The 19,585-nt window shown below is 45.7% G+C and overlaps 1 protein-coding gene across 2 annotated transcripts in view; it reads right to left on the reverse strand.

Annotated features, from left to right (window-relative positions):
• Positions 1-19,585, reverse strand: part of PARVB (parvin beta) — a 52,495-nt gene that overhangs the window by 26,831 nt on the left and 6,079 nt on the right. Inside the window, exons 1-3 of one of the 2 annotated variants that reach the window (XM_088478311.1) lie at positions 7,762-7,866; positions 7,185-7,274; positions 4,353-4,423 (exon numbers count right to left, since the gene is read on the reverse strand). In XM_088478311.1, coding sequence (XP_088334437.1) covers positions 4,353-4,423; positions 7,185-7,274; positions 7,762-7,813 — 213 coding nt within the window. In that variant the 5' untranslated portion in view covers positions 7,814-7,866. Of the gene's footprint in view, positions 1-4,352; positions 4,424-7,184; positions 7,275-7,761; positions 7,867-19,585 lie in introns of those variants that run through there. The other variant, XM_088478310.1, reaches the window with a different exon arrangement.

Below are 19,585 nucleotides of genomic sequence, written 5' to 3' on the forward strand. Positions count from 1 at the left end.
GCTTGACACCCCCCAAAAGATGCACTGACATGGATGGGGGTTCACTATGGGTACCCCCGAATAGCCCTGCTAAAAAGGTATTTGGGGTTTTTAAATGATCTCAATAGTCGCTATTTAGCGGCTTCTAGCAAGTGGTGAAGAATAGCATTTTGCAACTTTTTTGGGGAAAAATAAGTTGTCCCATCAAAGTCAAGCATTAAAAAGCGCCAAAAACACCCCTTCAGCAATCACCTGCAATCCAAAAAACACCTCCCCCATACTTGCAGACCCCCCCCAAAAGCTATTTAGCTAATTTTGGATTTTGCACCCCAACTTTGATTATTTTTTTTGGGATGTCCTTTGTGGAGTTTTTTTTTTTCTTTTTTGATGCAGTTAGCGTCAAGGGGGGTGCCCAAAGGGTTCAGGGTGAGTCCCGAAAGTTTGCTCCCCAAAACCCCAATTCTGCACTTTTTCCCGCCGGTTATCGATAGGTGAAACTTTTTCGCCTATTAGATTGCATTTTCACACCGGCGGAAAAAACGCTGAAATTGAATACGGGGATAAATGAAATCGGCGAAAATGACGTCATCGCAGAAACTGACTTTTTGTTTCTAATAGAATACGGCCCTCTGACGCAGTGATATGCAAATCACCTAATCTACGAAGGCAAATGGCCATTTAAATCTTTACATTGTATAACTTCCACCAGAAAAAAAAAAAAGTTGTGCATCTTACAGAACATGTGCAAAAATAAAGAAATAAAAGAAAATAAATTCTATTGTGAAATTTCAAGTCCCACCAAGCGTTGGCCGCTTCTATACACGGACTCAGCATGCAGTATCTGGTAGGGTACACTGGACCGTTTCCACAATAAGGGGTCTATTTACTAAGCAGTGTTAGGAGACAGAGTGAAAAGTGATAAGAAAGTGATAAGGTGCCAGCCAATCTGCTCCCAACTGTCATTTTTCAAACACAGCCTGTGAGAGGACAGTTGGGAGCTGATTTGCTGGCACCGTATCACTTTTCACTCAGCTTCCTAACACTGCTTAGTAACTAGACCCATAATAGTTTTTGCGGTGCCACAAGCTGTTATTGCTTTCATTGGAGGTCAGTGCCTGCTCAATCAATCACAAGTGACCCGCCGGGAAGCGTGGCTTGTGATTGGCTGAGCCTTCCTCATTCATTTCTATAGGCGTTGCAGTTCCAATAGTCTTTCTGCCTCCTTTAAGAATATGTGCCTATTCAAACGAATGGGAACAGACAGCGATCTTTCTTTCAGACTAAAAATCCCCCAATTTTAAAAGTAAACAGATTTTACTTTCAGCACAATCCCAGCAATGTACTAATAAAATTGTAAGTACAGGTTGAGTCTCCCATATCCAAAATGCTTGGGACCAGGGGTATTTTGGATAACGGAATATTCCGTATTTTGGAATAATTGCATATTATAATGAAATATCTTGGGAATGGGACTCCAATATACACACAGAATGCATTTATGTGTTATATACACACCTTATACACACACAGCCTGCAGATAATTTTATACAATATTTTCAATAATTTTGTGGCTCAAGCAAAGTCTGTGTACAGAAATTAAATTCTTTTATGTTTCACATACACCTTATACACACAGCCTGAAGGTAATTTTATACAATATTTTTACTAATTTGTGCCTTAGACAAAGTTTGTGTACATTGAACCATCAAAAATCAAAGGTTTCATTATCTGAGTCATGCTAAAAATATTCCGTATTTCGGAATATTCCGTATTTCGGAATATTTGGATATGGGAGACTCAACCTGTAACATGTTGCTCCATCTAAGACCGGGATATACTGCAAAGGCGCTTATAACATAATGAACACTGGATCAACAAAAAAATTGAATATAAATACATTTATTGAATAATACACATATTTAGCTATAAACTCCCGGGAGTAGATGAGTACTAACACATGACAATCAATAAAACTTAAGAGCATATAGACTAGTAAGTTACTAGTACCGTAGAGCATATGCAAAATACAGGCTCAATGTTGTTGGTTACTGACTTGCATGGTAATAGTAACCGTCTCAAATAGAAACTAAAGTGTCAGGTCTCTTGTATCCAAACAAAGAAGTGAGGTGTACATGAGTCTTCCACAGATGTGGGAATATGAAGTCACAAATAGGCTGGAATAATAATTCTTTAGATGTTGGTAGAATAAATAGAAACACATGCTGGAATCACTATGCAAATACCTCAGACCGGAGTGTGATTAGGAGACTGTATTGCAGCGAGTACCAAGGGATTTCTCTCATGTGCTGTTTCAATTTATTCTATCAACATCTAAAGGATTATTATTATTCCAGCCTATTTGTGATTTAATATTCCCACATCTGTGGCAGACTCATGTACACCTTCTTTGTTTGGATACAAGAGACCTGACACTTAGGGGTCTATTTACTAAGCAGTGTTAGCAGGGCCGGATTACAGGCAGGGCGACAGGGGCGGTCGCCCCTGGCCCTCACACACAGGGGGCCCCCACATACTTGCCAACACTCCCCGCATTCTGCTGGATACACCAGTTTCACCAACAAGTCTCCCTCTGCCCCTCAGAGCCTCCCAATTCCGCGGATCCCCAAGCCCCATCTGAAATAAGAACCGCGCACGCGCGAATCCAGCTGCGGCGAGGTGGAGCTTGTCGCGAGCATTCCAAATAGACCAGCCATGCACCGCGGGTCCGTGGGCAGCGTTGTTCGCCCAGCCCTGCAGAGCCTGTGTGCGGCCAGCCACCAGTGCAGGCACTAGTCTCTTTCTCCAGCGGCCGTGGCGGCAGCAGATCCCTCCCCCTCTCTCCCCTGCACGTCGGGAGTGTGACATCTGGGAGGGAGAGTGATGGGGGAGCAGGCCCGGCGCAGATAGCGGGGTTATAGACAGTTTGGTGGCGGCTGGGTCAGGGATCTTGAAAAGAGAGCCTGGAGTGCCTGGTCCCAAGGTGAGTGTCTATGGTTCTACCTCAGTGGCCCATAGGCTGGCACTGATAGAGGCCACCAAAAGTTTGATGCCCAGGGGCCCCCGCAGACCTTAATCCGGCCCTGAGTGTTAGGAGACAGAGTGAAAAGTGATAGGGTGCCACCCAATCAGCTCCTAGCTGTCATCTCACAGGCTGTGTTTGAAAAATGACAGTTGGGAGCTGATTGGCTGGCACCTTATCACTTTTCACTCTGTCTCCTAACACTGCTTAGTAAATAGACCCCTTAGTACCTAGACCCCCCCCCTAGTCACCATCTTATGAAGATCACACACACTGCAAAGTAACTTTACTTTAGCTCCAGCATGTCACGCGAATACATTGTATGTGACGCCTGCGTGCATCACATGACTAATGTCTGGTATTCTTCAGAGTTCTGGATTGTGCTTTCTATTCAGAAAAAAGTTCATCTCGTTCTCTAAAACCAACAAAACCGAATGATATTGGATCTTATCTACCAAGAACACCCTGCAACGTGATAATCACAAGGGGACAGGAAACTTGTCATGGGAGACAAAAAAAAAGAAAAGCATAAATAAATGGGGAAGGTTTTATTTACATGGACTTTTGTGAAAAAGTCATTGAAAAGCTCAGAATCTGAGGTGCTACAAGCAGGGGAACCCTCCCATCAACAGGCTGCAGATTAGATTACACCTGGAAATAGCCGCGTTTCATTTGGTTAACCAAAGAAGAATAAGGGCCTGATTCAGAGCCGGACGCAATTAGCGCTCGCTCGTCCAGAAAATAGGGGTGGCTATTCAAATGAACCGTTCGCTCTTTGCGGTCTGTTCACGCCTCTAGGTCTGATCGAGCAAACAAAACTTGCGGTCGTTTTTTGGGAAACTACGCCCCCTGGCCGCTGGCATCCTACGTTATGTCCGCTATTTATTAGATTAATCGAGTACATCGACCAGGGTATGAACTGCTCGCTATTCTTGTGGTTGGTTTTTGCTACCACAATTTTGCGAGCAGTTCTGGCTATAAAATAACCAAGTGACGTGGTCAATGACGCTGCTGTTTTAATTATGCACACCCATAAAACGCCCGTTTTGACCTTTAAGCACGCCTGCGTTCGAATCTCCACTCCCCGATTTCAAGCACCTTCCCCTGTTACCACCCACATACGCCTCTTTCTGTCACTCAAATTATCAGGCATTCGCTCTTTTGCGAGCACATGAATTTCGACCGCACTGACTGGTTCGCGCATGTGTATAACGATCCGTACGCATGCGCAGTTGGGCAAACATCGCTCGGAGCGAACGAGCGGCTGCTTACGTGCGGCTCTGAATCAGGCCCTATGTTAGTAAATCGTGACCGTACTGCTGTATAACAGGTCCGAGCTAGTTGTTTTCTTTACCTTTACAAGTTCCTTAAATTTGGGGTCTTCTTTGGAGATGGGGTCTATCATCGTACGTTCCTCGTTCTCCTCTGTGCGGTCAGAAAACAGGGAACCAGTTAGAGACATGGCGTCAGCTGCTGTTCACCTCTCGGTGGCAATAATGAGATTAATGGATATACAGGAAGGATACTAGTCCACAATGTCTCTGGAAATTATTCGTCAACATCAAGTGACACAGAAGTCATAACCCTGGAGTTCAGACAGAATAGATTGTATATCTGTGCGTTTCATACAATGACACAGTTAGGGATAATTAGACTGTAAAAGGAAATACAAAGGATATTTCTATGGGTACCATACCATTTATGCAAAAAGGCACATAGTTGGAAACATCCTATTTTAATATTAGCTTTTTATATACCTTGGCAGTTGTGCCGGGTATACACCTGGTTGACTTAGTGCGTAGACAGGTGTGCATGCACACTTACCGGCCGACAGGTCAGGCCACAGAAACCGGTAGTGATGTCATTGTCGGCGGTTCCTGTGGCCGGCATAAACAGTTGGTCGGTCATCCATGTACGATATATCTACAAGAGGCATTGCTGTTCATGCGTCGCACAGTCAACACAACATATCGGTGAACACTGTTGTCCACAGAGGAGTACCCAAAAGCCCCCCTGATGAAGCAATCCTTACCCCCCCCTCCCCCCAAATTACAAGCCGTGCTATCTTCATAGCCTTGCAAATCGGGGCAGTACGCCGCAAGCGGGTGGCACCTTGCGTCATTAGGCCACACCCCCTCACGCTATAATGCCACAATTAGCAGGGATATGTAGGGGACAGGGATAGTTATTTTAGCATCTGCAACCTGCATCAATTCAAAAGTGTAAAGGTGCCCATACACGGGACGAATTTTTACACGATATGGCCAGTTACGACAGGTTGGACAGACCAATCGTTTGAAAATTATTGTATTTTGTGTGTTCTGCAATTCCGATGAGTGTCCCCGCCGTCTAGTTGGATCGCAGATCAGATGGTTTTGCAGAGAGATCTCAACCGATCTTGTACGATGTGATACACTTTAATGCATCTTATCCTATGATCGTAATGATCAATCCTACACCATTTCACTGCATCTTGTGAAAAATTTCCAGGGAAGAATTTCAAGGGCAATCGTACAACTCGTCTTACCAACTTTGAATCGCACCATGTATGGGGGCCTATGTGTGTATGTACAGTATGTGTTAGTAGCGTTCCCGCTAGGCTGTTTTAGCGGGGTGCGGTGCCCTGCCCTCTTTCTGGAAGGCAAAAAGCGCCCTGCCCTCCAGAAGGAGGGCAAAAAGCACCCTGCCCTAACAGCCTGCGGGAACTGTCTTCACCCGCGGGTCGCAGTGTCCCGCGGGTGAAGAAATCTGCGGTGACCCGGTCACCGCCGGAGAATAGACGCTGGGCGCATGCGCCCGGTATCTATTCTCCCTGTCTGCAGGGCTTGGGGGCTGCCCGGCATGTCCGTAAGTGCCGGGCACGCCCCCAAGAGTGACGAAAAGGGCACGCGTCTTATAGACACGCCCCCTTTTCGGTGACCACGCCCCCTTCTCGGACGCGCTTGCCCTCTCTAGCTCCGGCGCCCTGCCTCGCGCCGGAGCTAGAGTGAACACTATGTTAGTGCAGGGGTTCCCAGAGTCAGTCCCGTAGACACCCTAATGTTTACACCCCCGTCTTTCCCTGGGTGCTTCATGCTTGAACTAAGAAGTATATTCTGCAACACAAATGATGCACAAGACATTGATCATTACTGCAACACGAGTCATCTAAGCAGGGTGACACCGAAGTGACCCACAGCAACTGAATAAACAGTGTAGTATTGTAAGAAAAATACATGAAAGGGACACTAACCCCACAACATCTGTGCTTAGTTGTGCCCCGAACAGGGGAATATATGTTCCAGACATAGGACCTGAGTCAGCAAAGAACGCAGTTGCTTATACTCACGCAGTCGATTGTTGCGTACGGTGCATGCATCGCAGGACGCGAACTAGCAATTGCGTTCGGAACTGCGGTTGCAGAGGCTACGCAGACCCAGAGCAGAGTGATTTACAGGAAGTGCCGTTTGTGGGTGGTAACGGGGGTGGATGGTTGGGTGAACGCAGGCGTGCCAGTGCGTTTGAGCGTCGTTAAAGGGGCGTGCATAAATTATCCACTACGTGGCCATAAGCAGCCATAGCCCTGATGGCGTGCGTGGCTGATAGCAATTTCTGAGTACGGTCAAGGCTTGTGCAGGTGTGCATATGGGTCCGATGTTACCGACTGTTTCGCCATGTTGCCCTAGTATACGGATGTAAGGGGAAGTGGGCGTCCTTATGTCAGGCTGCGATCACAATGTGAATGCAAACATTTAAATAGCATCGCTGATATTAGCAACTGCGCTGTGTGCGTATTAGCAGAATTGCGTTCCGTAGTGAATCAGGCCCAATGTCTAAAGTTACGTCACTCCCCAGGTTAAAGCAAACTCTGAGGGTTATTACCGGTAACTTTCCACCATATTTTTGTATACATTTCCAGACCCAGACCCCCAATTATCTCTCTGTTATTACCATTAGGCTATTTGTGTTACTATATAGTGAGAATCATCACACATCCATAAGATTGTTAGCATAAGGCGAGTTCTGCAAGCACCATCATAGAAACTAGGCAAAGGTCTAAATGAGGAATATTTCTATACAGTCATGTCTTCCAATGATCTACATTAGACATACACAAAGAGAAAATATAGGGTTAGGGTCCCTTTAAATGTGATGACGAGTTAAGGGACTGTACACGTAAAAGGGGGGTCCATACTGCGTCACGTACCGAGCAAGGTGTCCTCCGGGTGAATGTCAATGGGGGTGGGGGACATGGGGGCGTTGATAGCATTTTTGCCCTCTTCCTGGAGATCAGTCACTGCGCGACAAAAGGTGAGGGGGAAAACAAAAAAACACAGTAAGATAGCAGAAGACACGTTTCATTGTAAGTGTAAAAACATTGTATTTATAACACCGAGAACGTTCCCAGCCAGTAAGAGGAATGAAAGTTACTCTGTGAAAATATAGTTTTATGCAATGACAGGTCCTGGAGTGAAATGATTACACCATGTATACAGTATTTGCTGGTAGCATTAGGCCTGAAAAATAAAAAAATTACCACAGAATGACATGGGAACGGACAGCAATGATGCAACAACCTTCACCTACTAAAATCAGAAATGTCAGCGCCAGATTTAACCAGTCATCACAAGATAATCAATACAGGCACCAGCATTGCTTGTAGCGGTGCGGACAATGACACGGGACCGCTAAACGTCTGCGTTATTCCCAGCAAGAGCAGCAGCCAGGACCTCAATTCCGGCCCCCAATCAAAGCCAGGAACCACAAACACAAAAAGTCCAAACCTGTCTTCTCGCTCGCCTCCTTCCTGCGTTTTCTGCACAGGAGTCCGGACATGGTGATCTCAGCCTGGGGTCTGCAGTGTGGATGCACGAGAGCGAACGTCTCAGCCCAGGTTATTTCTGACACTGTGACGATGGGATGAGGCAGGGGGGGGGGGGGGGGGGAGCAAGTTGGAGGGCTCTGGACAGCTGGAATCCTAACACTTGGCAGTAAAAGAGGAGACTTGTCTTGCTCATGCAGCCTCTACGGCAGCAATTTAGGAAGAAAATGGGACAGAACATGCAGTGGGTGAACGCAAACGCCTAGACTAAGGTGTGAACAGCGCAGACGGCAATAATAAACATAGGGAGCTGTGCCAGCAGTTTGCTAGTGCGGTGTAGGAGATGTACTGCACGCACCAGCCACCGGTTTCGTGGTTTTATATTTATCCATATGCATTTGTCCCAGAGTTGATCCTAATTGTCAGCTGCAAGCCTGCAATATACTACAAATAAAACTAGTACAAAAAAAAAAAAAAAAGCCAGAGTCATTGATCAGTGGCTGGCTGCAGGCAAGGTTGTTATAGTTAAAGTCAGGGGTCTTCAACCTCGGCCCTCCAGCTGCTGTGGAACTACACATCCCAGCATGCACTGCCATAGTTTTAGCATGCTGTTATATCAAAAAGGTGGCAGTGCATGCTGGGATGTGTAGTTCCACAGCAGCTGGAGGGCCAAGGTTGAAGACCCCCGGTTTAAGTGATTGTATTGGAAATTAAACAGCAAAATAATTAATTTAAATTATAGCAAAGGGAATAGAAATGGAAAGTTCAAGAGATTTGGAAATAACTACACGGTCTATGTCAGTGCGTCACTTTGGAATATATTAAATACCCATTGTGAGATAAACTGGCGACTGGCAGCAAATACCAGAATCCGTTCAGTTTAGGTTAATTGACAGCTCTATAAAAACTGAATAAAGGGACAAATCATCTCCTTAAAAAGTTCATCTGGAGAAACAGATCATTTTAATTTCCCAGAAACGTTCAAAGAGCTGCAAAACAAAAACAGCTAACATTTATGGAGAGACCATTACCCATAAATACACATTTCAGTTGGAATTTTTTGTGGGGCAGTCTGATATTTTCGACCACCAGGGGGTGTGTCCTATCACAAAGTGGGTGTGGCTTCTTCTGCATGTAATACATGGCTGGGTGGATCACGCCTGTAGTGGCCAGACACCGAGGACCGTATCTATACTGGAGCTATGAGCAGAAATGAGCGTTAGCTTGCTGCCTCAGGGCTGCAGTGGAATAGCTCCGGGCACTGTACACGCAAAAATAGCCAGAACGGCTCAACCCACGGCTAATTTAATCGGGATGCAGTCAGGAAGCCGACAGTTGTAATGCCAAACGCCGGCTTACCGACTGTCTAATCCCGGCAGGGGTCTAATGATGGGCGTTGAAATCCCGACACCCATCATTAGGTGTCGGTGCCCCTATAGCTTTAGAGCAAATGTGGTGAAAAAAATAAATAAAAAAATTGACCAGCTGACAGAAGTATTTTCCTTGCCAATATTAAATATTTTCATTTTCTTCAAACACAATGTTCTTCTACTTACTGTTTCAGCATGTTTCAGGCAGAAATAAAGTGTATCCCTATTTGTACTTACTTACTCTCCCGGAACGGCTGGGAGGTTTCCAAAAATCAGGTGGGGCTCCCATCCGTTCGGAAGAGCGAACAACACTCCCGGAACCGGCCGCCACAGGATTCGGTATGAAATACCGCCGGCCGCATGGTTCGATTCCCGGCAGCGCCTGGCCGACAGATGAGCAGAGCCCGGCAGCGGAAGCCCGACAGCGCTGGAAATCCCGATCGTCGCTAAGGTAAGTATAAACTAACCTAACCCTCCTTAGGGGTGCCTAACCTCCCCCCCAAGTGCCTAACCCTAACCCCCCCTTCCCCGCTGCCTAACCCTAAGTCCCCCCTGGGGGTGCCTAACCCTAAGTCACCCCCTGGGTGCCCTAAACCTAACCCTCTCCCCCAACGGCTGTCCGCTCGCGGCGCCCGGCATCCCTTCGATCGGGATGCCAGGCGCCGGTCTCCCGGCATCGGGGAAATGTCAGGCGTCTACATCTAGACGCCTGGCATTTCACCCTCGCCGGGATATGACAGTCGGGAAGCCGGCTGTCGGTATGAAGGCAGCCGGCTTCCCGATTGTATACCCCGCCACACGCCCGCATCCACCAACTTCACGTGTGAAGTAGGCGGTACGGGATGGTGTGTGACACGGTTTGCGCTGAATGTGTCATCGTGGCCCTGCCATACTCTTTACAATGCCGGTAATCGTAGCCTTGTGTAGCAGGGGTGATGCCACAATGACGCAAACACGTCATCATGCCCACCAGCCCGCCTACACTGCAACAAGCCCCACTCCTGAGCCGACCTGGCTGCACCCTCAGCAGCAAGCCAGCAGGTATGCCATTATGTAACAATGATTGAAAGCAGATATTGGCGATAGCTCCTGTTTTATGGCCACCAGTGCTCACAGCAGCACCCCCCCCCCCCATATCTACAGCGTTACTGGGTCTAGGTAACAATCTCCAAAAATTTTAATTTCTTGGAGCTTGCCTCTGTTGGCCGACTACATTGGAGCATCCAGGCTGGAGCTGATCACAATGACCATAGCAGGATTTGTGCTTTCCGCAATATTTACATAAAGGCCATAAAAACATCATTCCTAACTCGCCTCGATATGCGGCTATAAAGAATGTTCATTTTCAGGGCATTCATGCAAAAACAATCACAAACAGGCCACTAAGAGGCATATCTATCAAAGCTTGATGTGAGATAAAATTGTGAGATATACATCACCAACCAATCATCTTCTTACTTACATTTTGGAGGCGGTGTTTAAGAAATGATAGCTTGGAGCTGATTGGTTGGTGATATAGATTTCACAATTTTATCTCACATCAAGCTTTGATACATATGCCCCCAAGACTGATTTAAATCTGAATTTTTAGCTTTGCACAACAACTTCTATTAAAATACAACTATTTAGTCCAATAGACTGTTCAAATATGAAAACTAAATGTCTCCCGTCTTATCAATTAATTGACCACAAGACTTGGACCAACACCCGCAAAATCGCCCGCCACACCCTTATGACAAACGGTGCTTCACTGTGACTCACATACTGTGAAGTATGACAATAAACAGAAGTTACTCATTCAACTAATACTACAGCAGAGGGTGTCTACTGCCTCGTGCAATACGCTTTACAAACAGCAGATGGCAGCACAGTCAGGAGAAGATGGGGTTTGCATGAAGAGTCTTGGCACCCTAACCTTGAATTTCACATATAAACAAACATACAGAGTAGGAAGATGATGCTCACATTGGCTGCCAGTAAAAATAAGCAGGAGGAAGTGGATTTTGTATGTAATGGATTTTTGCTGCTATTTTTCCGGCTGGTGAAAAATTAGATATATAGTATATTTATACCCCTTTCAGACAGAGAAAAGAACCGGTAATTTTCCGGCTCTTGCCGGGTCGACCCGGGTTTTTTTTCTGTCTAAAAGGATCAGCACGGGACCTGATCCCTGGTACTTCGACCCAGGTATTTACCAGGGTTATTCCCGGGTCTTACATGGGTTGGCGGCTGTCTGAAAGGTGCCGACCCGGGTTTTTCTACTCCAGGCATAGTAAGCAGCGCTTATTGGCTGAGATGGCGGTGCATGGGCAGCACTTTTCATGACCTCATCTCTGTGTGCCATAAAGCAGTCCATTTATTTATGACACACTGTATATTGCAGGGATAATCTGGGTTCTGTGTGAAAGGGGTCGACCCAGGAATTTCCCGGGAATTATGTGCTGTGTAAAAGGGGGTTAGGAGCAAATTCCCGGGTCCTTCCCTGGTTGAACGATACGGGAAAAACCCAGGTTTTAGGGATTTTTCTGTCTGAAAGTGGTATTACTGAGGAGGAAGGAAAAAAAACAAACAAAAAAAGAAAAAAAAAAAAACATTTTAGCAAAATAAGAAAACAAAAATATAGAGCTATTATTTAAAAAAAAAAAAAAAAAAAAGTTGCTGTTTCTGCCCCTGTTATATCGCGTCCAGAGGAGACAGAATGAACTAAAATCGGATTATACATTAACATTTGAACTTTAAAATTCTATTTGTGAAATTATGAATTATGGGCTAAAATATTTCACTAAATATAAAAAAAAATATATAATTACATTTTTAAGTCATGCTATTACAGATAAAGATCACCTCCATAGTACGGTACAAGGCGATGAAACAGACAACAGGATACATAAGTGCTGACTGATACAGACACTTTTAATAGCCTTCATTTATATGGTGCCACAAGGGGTAACTGGTAATGACCGTGCTGTGCACATCAAAATTACACTGCTGAAGCAGGACAAAACACACTTCTCTAGCACGGCTATAGATCAGCTGATAGCTTGTACATGAACGTCAGTCCCATAACACAATGAAAGAGGGTCTGAGGAGAGCACTGCTCTGAAACCTTTATTCGCACAACATTTATAAATCTATTTATGGAAGAGAAACTCACTTCCCTGATGTTTGCAGTGCAGCAGCTGTAATGGGCAGCGCAGGTCACAGAGTTAGCTGGGGAACTAAAGATGTAAACATTGTGATCACTATTTGAGCTGCATATTCGTAACCAAAGTGACAGTGCATGTACTAGGGCCCGCCGCTGCTTCCTGCAGATAGCGGCACAGCGAGGGGGCTCAACCATCAGGGCTGGCAAATATTTGTGTAGCTCTGTCACAGTCCAAAACTCTGTCACACACACACTGGTTGTTGAACTGAACACATTGGAGCTGGTTACACTTGGGATTACTTATCACCTACACTGGTTTAAAATCCATTATATCGCATGGTGTATGCACTAATATACGGTTACAAAGAGCTGGAAGCCGTATCAAGTTCTATTGAATTAGGACAACAGTGACCGGGCCATTATCATATGGTGTTTTTATAAGAAATCGAAGTCGGTTCACGCTGACCACTACTGCTTCACCCCCTGGAGTGGTTACTGATGAAACGCGTTGACCGATGAAACGCGTTGGGCGTTTATAATCTGTCGAAAAAACTGCAAGCCACCTCTGCAGTGATCACGGTGAGCGGAAAAAATTGTGGGTCCCAGGGACACTTTAAAAATTTGGGGTCCCACACCACTGTTTCTGAGTCCCGTTACATATTATGGGAGTTGAGGGCAGGCACCAGTTGGGACTGTGCTGGGGGGTATATAGCAGTTAGGGTAGAGCTGGGGGTAAAGGCAGGGAGATATTGGTGTAGAGCTGCAGCTATAGGGGAGTAGGGGCAGGCACAGCTGGGGGTAGGGAGAGGTAAGTGCAGACAGTTGATGCGTTGTGTGAGGGGCAATGGTAGATAGCAGCTGGCGCAGTACTTGGGGGGGTACGGTGGTGGTTAGCGGCAAGCAGTACTTGGGGTAAGGAGGGGGCGAGGGTAGATAGAAGCTGGGGCAGTACTGCGGGCAAGGAGGAGCTTAGGGACAGGCAGTGCTGGGTATAGGGAGGGGGCCAGGGTAGATAACAGCTAAGGCAGTACTGGGGGGAGACAAGGAGGGGGTTAGGGGCAGAGCTGGGTCAGGACAGCAGCTGGGGCAGCACTGGGGGTAGAGAGGGGGCAAGTGTAGATAGCAGCAGGGGCAGTATGGGAGGCATATAGGGGAAAAGAGCTGTTAGCAGCTAGAGCAATACTGGGGGCAAGGAAGAGGTTAGGGGTAAGCAATACTGCGTGTAGGGAGTGGTAAGGGTAGACAACTAGGGCAGTACTGGGGGGCAAGGAGGGTGTTAGGGGCAGTGCTGGGGGTAGGTGGGGGTCAGGGTAGGAGCAGGGGCAGCACTGGGTGTAGGGAGGGGGCAAGTGTAGATGGCAGCGGGGGCAGCACGGGGGCCAAGAAAGAGGTTAGGGGCAGGCAGTACTTGGGGTGGGGCAGGGTAGATAGCAGCTAGGGCAGTACTGGGGGGGCAAGGAGGGGGTTAGGGGCAGTGCTGGGGATAGAGAGGGGGTTAGGGTAGCTAAAACTTGGGGCAGTGGTTACCTCTTTTGCTTCTGCTGGAAACCCTTGGCTGGGTCACTGTTGTCCGCCTGCAGGTCCCTTCTGCCCCAAGCGTTGTCCACCTCCTGCAGCTGGCTGAAGGAGTGCCACAGCTGGCTGAAGGAGTGCCGGCTGCTAGAGTGTCCTGACACCGACGACATCGCTGCTGCAGCCAAATCGCCCAATCGGGCTTGGGACCCGCTGCACAGTGATTGGCTGGGGGTGACAGCGCTGCGTGGTGAATGGTTGGGGGACGCCGCTGCACCGCGATTGGCTGGGGAGACAGTGCCGCGTAGTGATTGGCTGGGGGGAGCAGCTGCACAGCGATTGGCTGGGAGGGCGGCGCCTCGTGATTGGCTGGGGGACGCCGCTGCATGGTGATTGGCTGGAGGGACAGTGCCGCATGGGGGAGCCGCTGCACGGCGATTGGCTGGGGCGGCGGTGCCTCGTGAATGGTTGGGGGGACGCCAATGCATGGCGATTTGCTGGGGGGGGAAGGTGCCGCTTGGTGATTGGCTGGGGTGGAGCTGCTGCACTGTAATTGTCTGGGAGGACGGCGCAGTTTGGAGAATGGCTGGGGGCATGGCGCCCTGTGGTGAATTGCTGAGGGGACGCTGCTGCACACTCATTGGCTATTGAGGTACACACAGCGCCAGCGCGTCCTCCGGGACCCGATCAGTTTTAAAAACTGGGTCCCAAGTTTCCTGTAGCGCGTATTTTGCGAACCCTGCCTGTCACAAACCCGCGCCCTAGTGTTAGGGAGACAAAGAACGGCAATTTCCATCTGCAGTTTAGTGGTAACAGATGTCTTGTCAATGGTGTATGCCAACAATGATGGCGATTTTTTTATATTGAAAATGTTTTACCAAATATTTGTAAACCATCAATTAATGATTTTGTATCAGGTGCATGTTTTACTACAAGCTGGGAACACACGGTACGATCTGCACAACCAACGATATCGCTGAACGATTTCCCTTGAACTTTCTGTAGTGCAGGACATACGATATTGGGTGTACACACCGATGGATATCTATGATCGATCTCTTACAGTGATGTCATCCTGCCACATCTCTGAACATGCAAATCGTGATGAAATCGTCCAAGTTGGCCTGCATGTACAGACCATAGATATCGTTATCTTCCATGCGGGAACGCGCATTGTTGATCGTTCACTGTATAAAAATGAACGATATCGTTCACAAATATCGCACAGTGTGTACGTACCTTAACACAAATGATGGCACATCAACAGGTCGTCTCAGGTTTGACCGTTTATCACGCTCTGTAAAATTTATATCCTCAAATTATTAAGAAGACACTAATTTACATAGATCACAATATTTCAGTGTGTAAGTGCAATAACATTGACATATTGCAGAGGAACCGGTCTCCACTGTCCTCAGTGTTTATAGCCCTTCAGTCAGCAATTCATAGGCCTCTTCCCTCCCATTCCCCACATTCCAGTGCTGCTCCCTGACCACGAGGTAATAAAGCTATCCGAGTGTCACACGCACTCCAGCAGCAGGGTCCTGTGCCTATCAGGGCGTTATTCCCAGTCTATACGTCAATAACTTGGGTTACAAAGAGGCAATAATCTGGCTGTGAAAATGGAAGGAGACAATGCAGAATTTACACATACTTAAACAACGCACCTTGTGTGTATTTTACCTTAGTACATGACACCTCCCCCCAAAAAATAAATAAATAATACTACAGTATTATAAATCTGGCAAGTTATATACTAATTTTGTACACACCGGATCGGAGGTGGTTAAACAGATATAAATTTTCACTCTGTCAGACTATAAAAACAAAACATTTGGACATACCGCCCCCTATGTCCAAATGTTTATGAAAAGGGAAACAAAATTTGTTTCAAACAAACACAAATTCCTCTCAATGAGAGTTAGGCGCAAATGAAGCTAAAGATGCATAAAACCATTTAATTTTCCTGATTACTGCAAGTAGCACCTAGCTTTACTTCTACACAGGCTTACCATACTATCCCTTTATATATACAGGCTTACCATACTATTCCCTTTATATACATAGGCTTACCATACTATCCCTTTATATACACAGGCTTACCATACTATCCCTTTATATATACATAGGCTTACCATACTATCCCTTTATATATACATAGGCTTACCATACTATCCCTTTATATATACATAGGCTTACCATACTATCCCTTTATATATACATAGGCTTACCATACTATCCCTTTATATATACATAGGCTTACCATACTATCCCTTTATATACATAGGCTTACCATACTATCCCTTTATATATACATAGGCTTACCATACTATCCCTTTATATATACACATAGGCTTACCATACTATCCCTTTATATATACACATAGGCTTACCATACTATCCCTTTATATATACACATAGACTTACCATACTATCCTTTTATATACATAGGCTTACCATACTATCCCTTTATATATACACATAGACTTACCATACTATCCTTTTATATACATAGGCTTACCATACTATCCCTTTATATATACACATAGACTTACCATACTATCCCTTTATATACAGATAGGCTTACCATACTATAGCTACTTATACACTGCTGTTTACTTGAGGCCAGGACACACCAACCTAACAATGCTGTGTCCACACGATTTCATCAAGGTGCAAAGTTATACAGCTTTACTGGAGTTTTTGTAATTGCCTGAGATACACTACAGATCATTCATTTCAATACACCCCCAGATTTGTCCATTTCTATGTAAAGGATGAACTTTATGTGAGTGTTTTGCACAGAAAATAGGCCATCTGCTGTGACTCATGGGTGTGGCATTCCCCACAAAGCCACACCCCTAACCGTGAGACCACACCCCCTAATTTTGGGCTAGCGACTGCACCGTACGCAAAGGGTCCCTAATCCTGAGCTAAAGAAGTTGGGAGGTATGCGGATAGCTGGATAATGCATGATCCCTGAAAATAAACAAATTACACCCGCAAGGTCACGAGGTGCTCGTAGTGATATCAGATGTATGCCCAATGCAGTTTTGAAACAGATTCGCCAACCCATACACAGTGGAAGAATTCTGGTGTTCGCCTTGCATTGTAATACTGTGAACACTTGTGAAAACGTGTAAAGTGGTCTCGTAAATGGCTCCCAGGTAGGCGGCGTTATCCATCGAAAAATGATCTGCTATTGTCGTTTTGAGAAATGCATAGTTTGCGTGAAATTGCTCGCCTGGAGAAGGTTTCTCTTGGTGTCATGCACTGCTCCCTCAAGAGATAAAACAACAGTGTACGTGATCGCCCAGGACCTAGACAACCTCGAGTGACCCCAACAGCAGGATGAATTTATCAGAGTGTGTTTCAAACAGGACACGTTCCAAACAGCTTGTGAAATCTGCGCTGCCCTGATGGAAACGAGGAAGAGAAATGTGTCAATCGGGACCATCAAGCGCCGCCTTGTAGCCGGTGGCTTGAAGGGATGTGTTACAGCCCGAAAACCATTGCTTAGGCCCATAAATGAAAAGAAGAGGTTATTGTGGGTAAAAAAAAAAAAAAAGCACAGGAGCTGGACCACTAGTCAGCAGAAGGTTCTTTTCAAAGACAAGTCGAAGTTTGAGGTGTTTGAGTCCAAGAGGCAAAAGTTCGTTCGTCGTGCGACAGGTGAGCGCATGCTTCCTGCTTGCATTCAGCCCACAAGCATGGAGGAGGTTCCATTATAGCCTGGGGATGTTTCGGAGGTGTTGGCGACTTAGTAAAAAAGCGAAGGAATCATGGACTCCAAACGGTACCACAACATCCTGGTGCACCACGCCATCCCTTCCAGCATCGGCCTTATTGGTCGTGGCTTCACACTACTGCAAGATAACGACCCAAAATATATCTCCAATCTTTGCAAAATATATGTTCAGTTAAAACGATAACAGGTGCTGAAGAACATGATTTGGCCACCCCAAAGAGATGATTTGGACACGTGCGTTTGAGATGTGTAAGTAACGAACCAAAAATCATCTTTGGGCGTTGCTACCTACAAAGCAAGTGGGCTGCAATCTGACCTGAAACGTACACAAGTTGACCGACAAAATGCCCCATTTATTTATTTTATTTATTACCAGTTATTTATATAGCGCACACATATTCCGCAGCGCTTTACAGAGAGAATATTTGGCCATTCACATCTGTCCCTGCCCCAGTGGAGCTTACAATCTATATTCCCTAACACATGCTCACACACATACACACTTATGGTCAATTTTGAGGGGAGCCAATTAACCTACCAATATATTTTTGGAGTGTGGGAGGAAACCGGAGTACCCGGAGGAAACCCACGCAAGCACAGGGAGAATATACAAACTCCACAGTTAGGGCCATGGTGGGAATTGAACCCATGACCTCATTGCTGTGAGGCAGTAACGCTAACCATTACACCGTCTGTGCTGCCTATAACATTTGCACTGCTGTGATCGCTGCAAAGGGTGGATGCTTTGATTAGAGAGAAAAATGTAAGGAAATCAAAACTCAATTTATAAAGAATGTGTACAAGCACAAAACATATCTACAATAAAAAAAAAAAATTATATATTTTATTTTTTATGTATTTTTTTTTTTCTTTTATTCATGACAAACTAGCTTCTTTCATTCATTATTTTCAGAAAAGACGACGATTTGGGTGGTGTATTGAACCTAATGAGCTGTAGTGTACCTTTAGCCTGGTCTCTTAAGACTCTCCCTTGACACAGCCTATTCAAGATGGATTGCGACATTAAATGCTTCACTGCAATTCTCTTATAGCTACCTCCATCCTGTGACCAGAATTTAAAAAAAAAATCCTTATTATTACACAATTTGATATCAAATTTAAAATATTTTTCTCATTTATTTATTTTTGTAAAAAATTAAACTGTAAACCGTTCAAAGGCAGCCAGGTCATGCAATCTCAGAGGCTTCCGGTACTGGGAAGAGAAGCAGGAGCAAGACCCTTACCTCTGCCAGCCATAATAGCCAGGAGTGGAGTATCACTCGCCTGCTCTGCGATATTATATGAGTAAATAGTGGAAACGATAACCCAGCCCTACCATCACTTAGGGGTCTAGTTACTAAGCAGTGTTAGGAGACAGAGTGAAAAGTGATAAGAAAGTGATACAGTGCCAGCCAATCAGCTCCCAACTGTCATTTTTCAAACACAGACTGTGAGATGGCAGTTGGGAGTTGATTGGCTGGCACCTTATCACTTTTCACTCTGTCTCCTAACACTGCTTAGTAACTAGACCCCTTATTACTAAATAGACCCATAAATAAGAGAGGAGCGGTTCGGTTATGGCTCAGATCTTCCCGTCCAGTTTGGCTCTCGGGACAAGGCAAAATGGCGTCTTTCACAGACAGAATCTGCCTCGTTCTTAGATCAGAGATTAGCGGGAAGATTCAAACCAAAACCAAACTGCTTATCTCTACCATTATATTAATAAATAAAGAATATCCTCTTGTACATTGTGGCCTGCTTGATATTCCACTGTGAGTTTTTTGGCAGACAATAGTTGTTCCCGTGTATAGTCTGTTGTCACCCCCCTTGTAACTTCTCCAAGGTCAGAGATCGAGCGCAACGTGTAAGTAGCTGCAAAGAGGCGCGTACTACATAACACACCGCAGATAAGTAAAATAATATGTTATATTGCGCTGTAAGACATACAATTATCTCAGGCATTGCTGGATTCCTGTGCTTGTTCCGGGCATTTATTAGCTTCTCATGACCC

The sequence above is a fragment of the Taudactylus pleione genome, unplaced genomic scaffold (genome assembly GCF_031769625.1).
Source record: "Taudactylus pleione unplaced genomic scaffold, aTauple2 ptg000212l, whole genome shotgun sequence".
Lineage (NCBI taxonomy): Eukaryota > Metazoa > Chordata > Amphibia > Anura > Myobatrachidae > Taudactylus > Taudactylus pleione.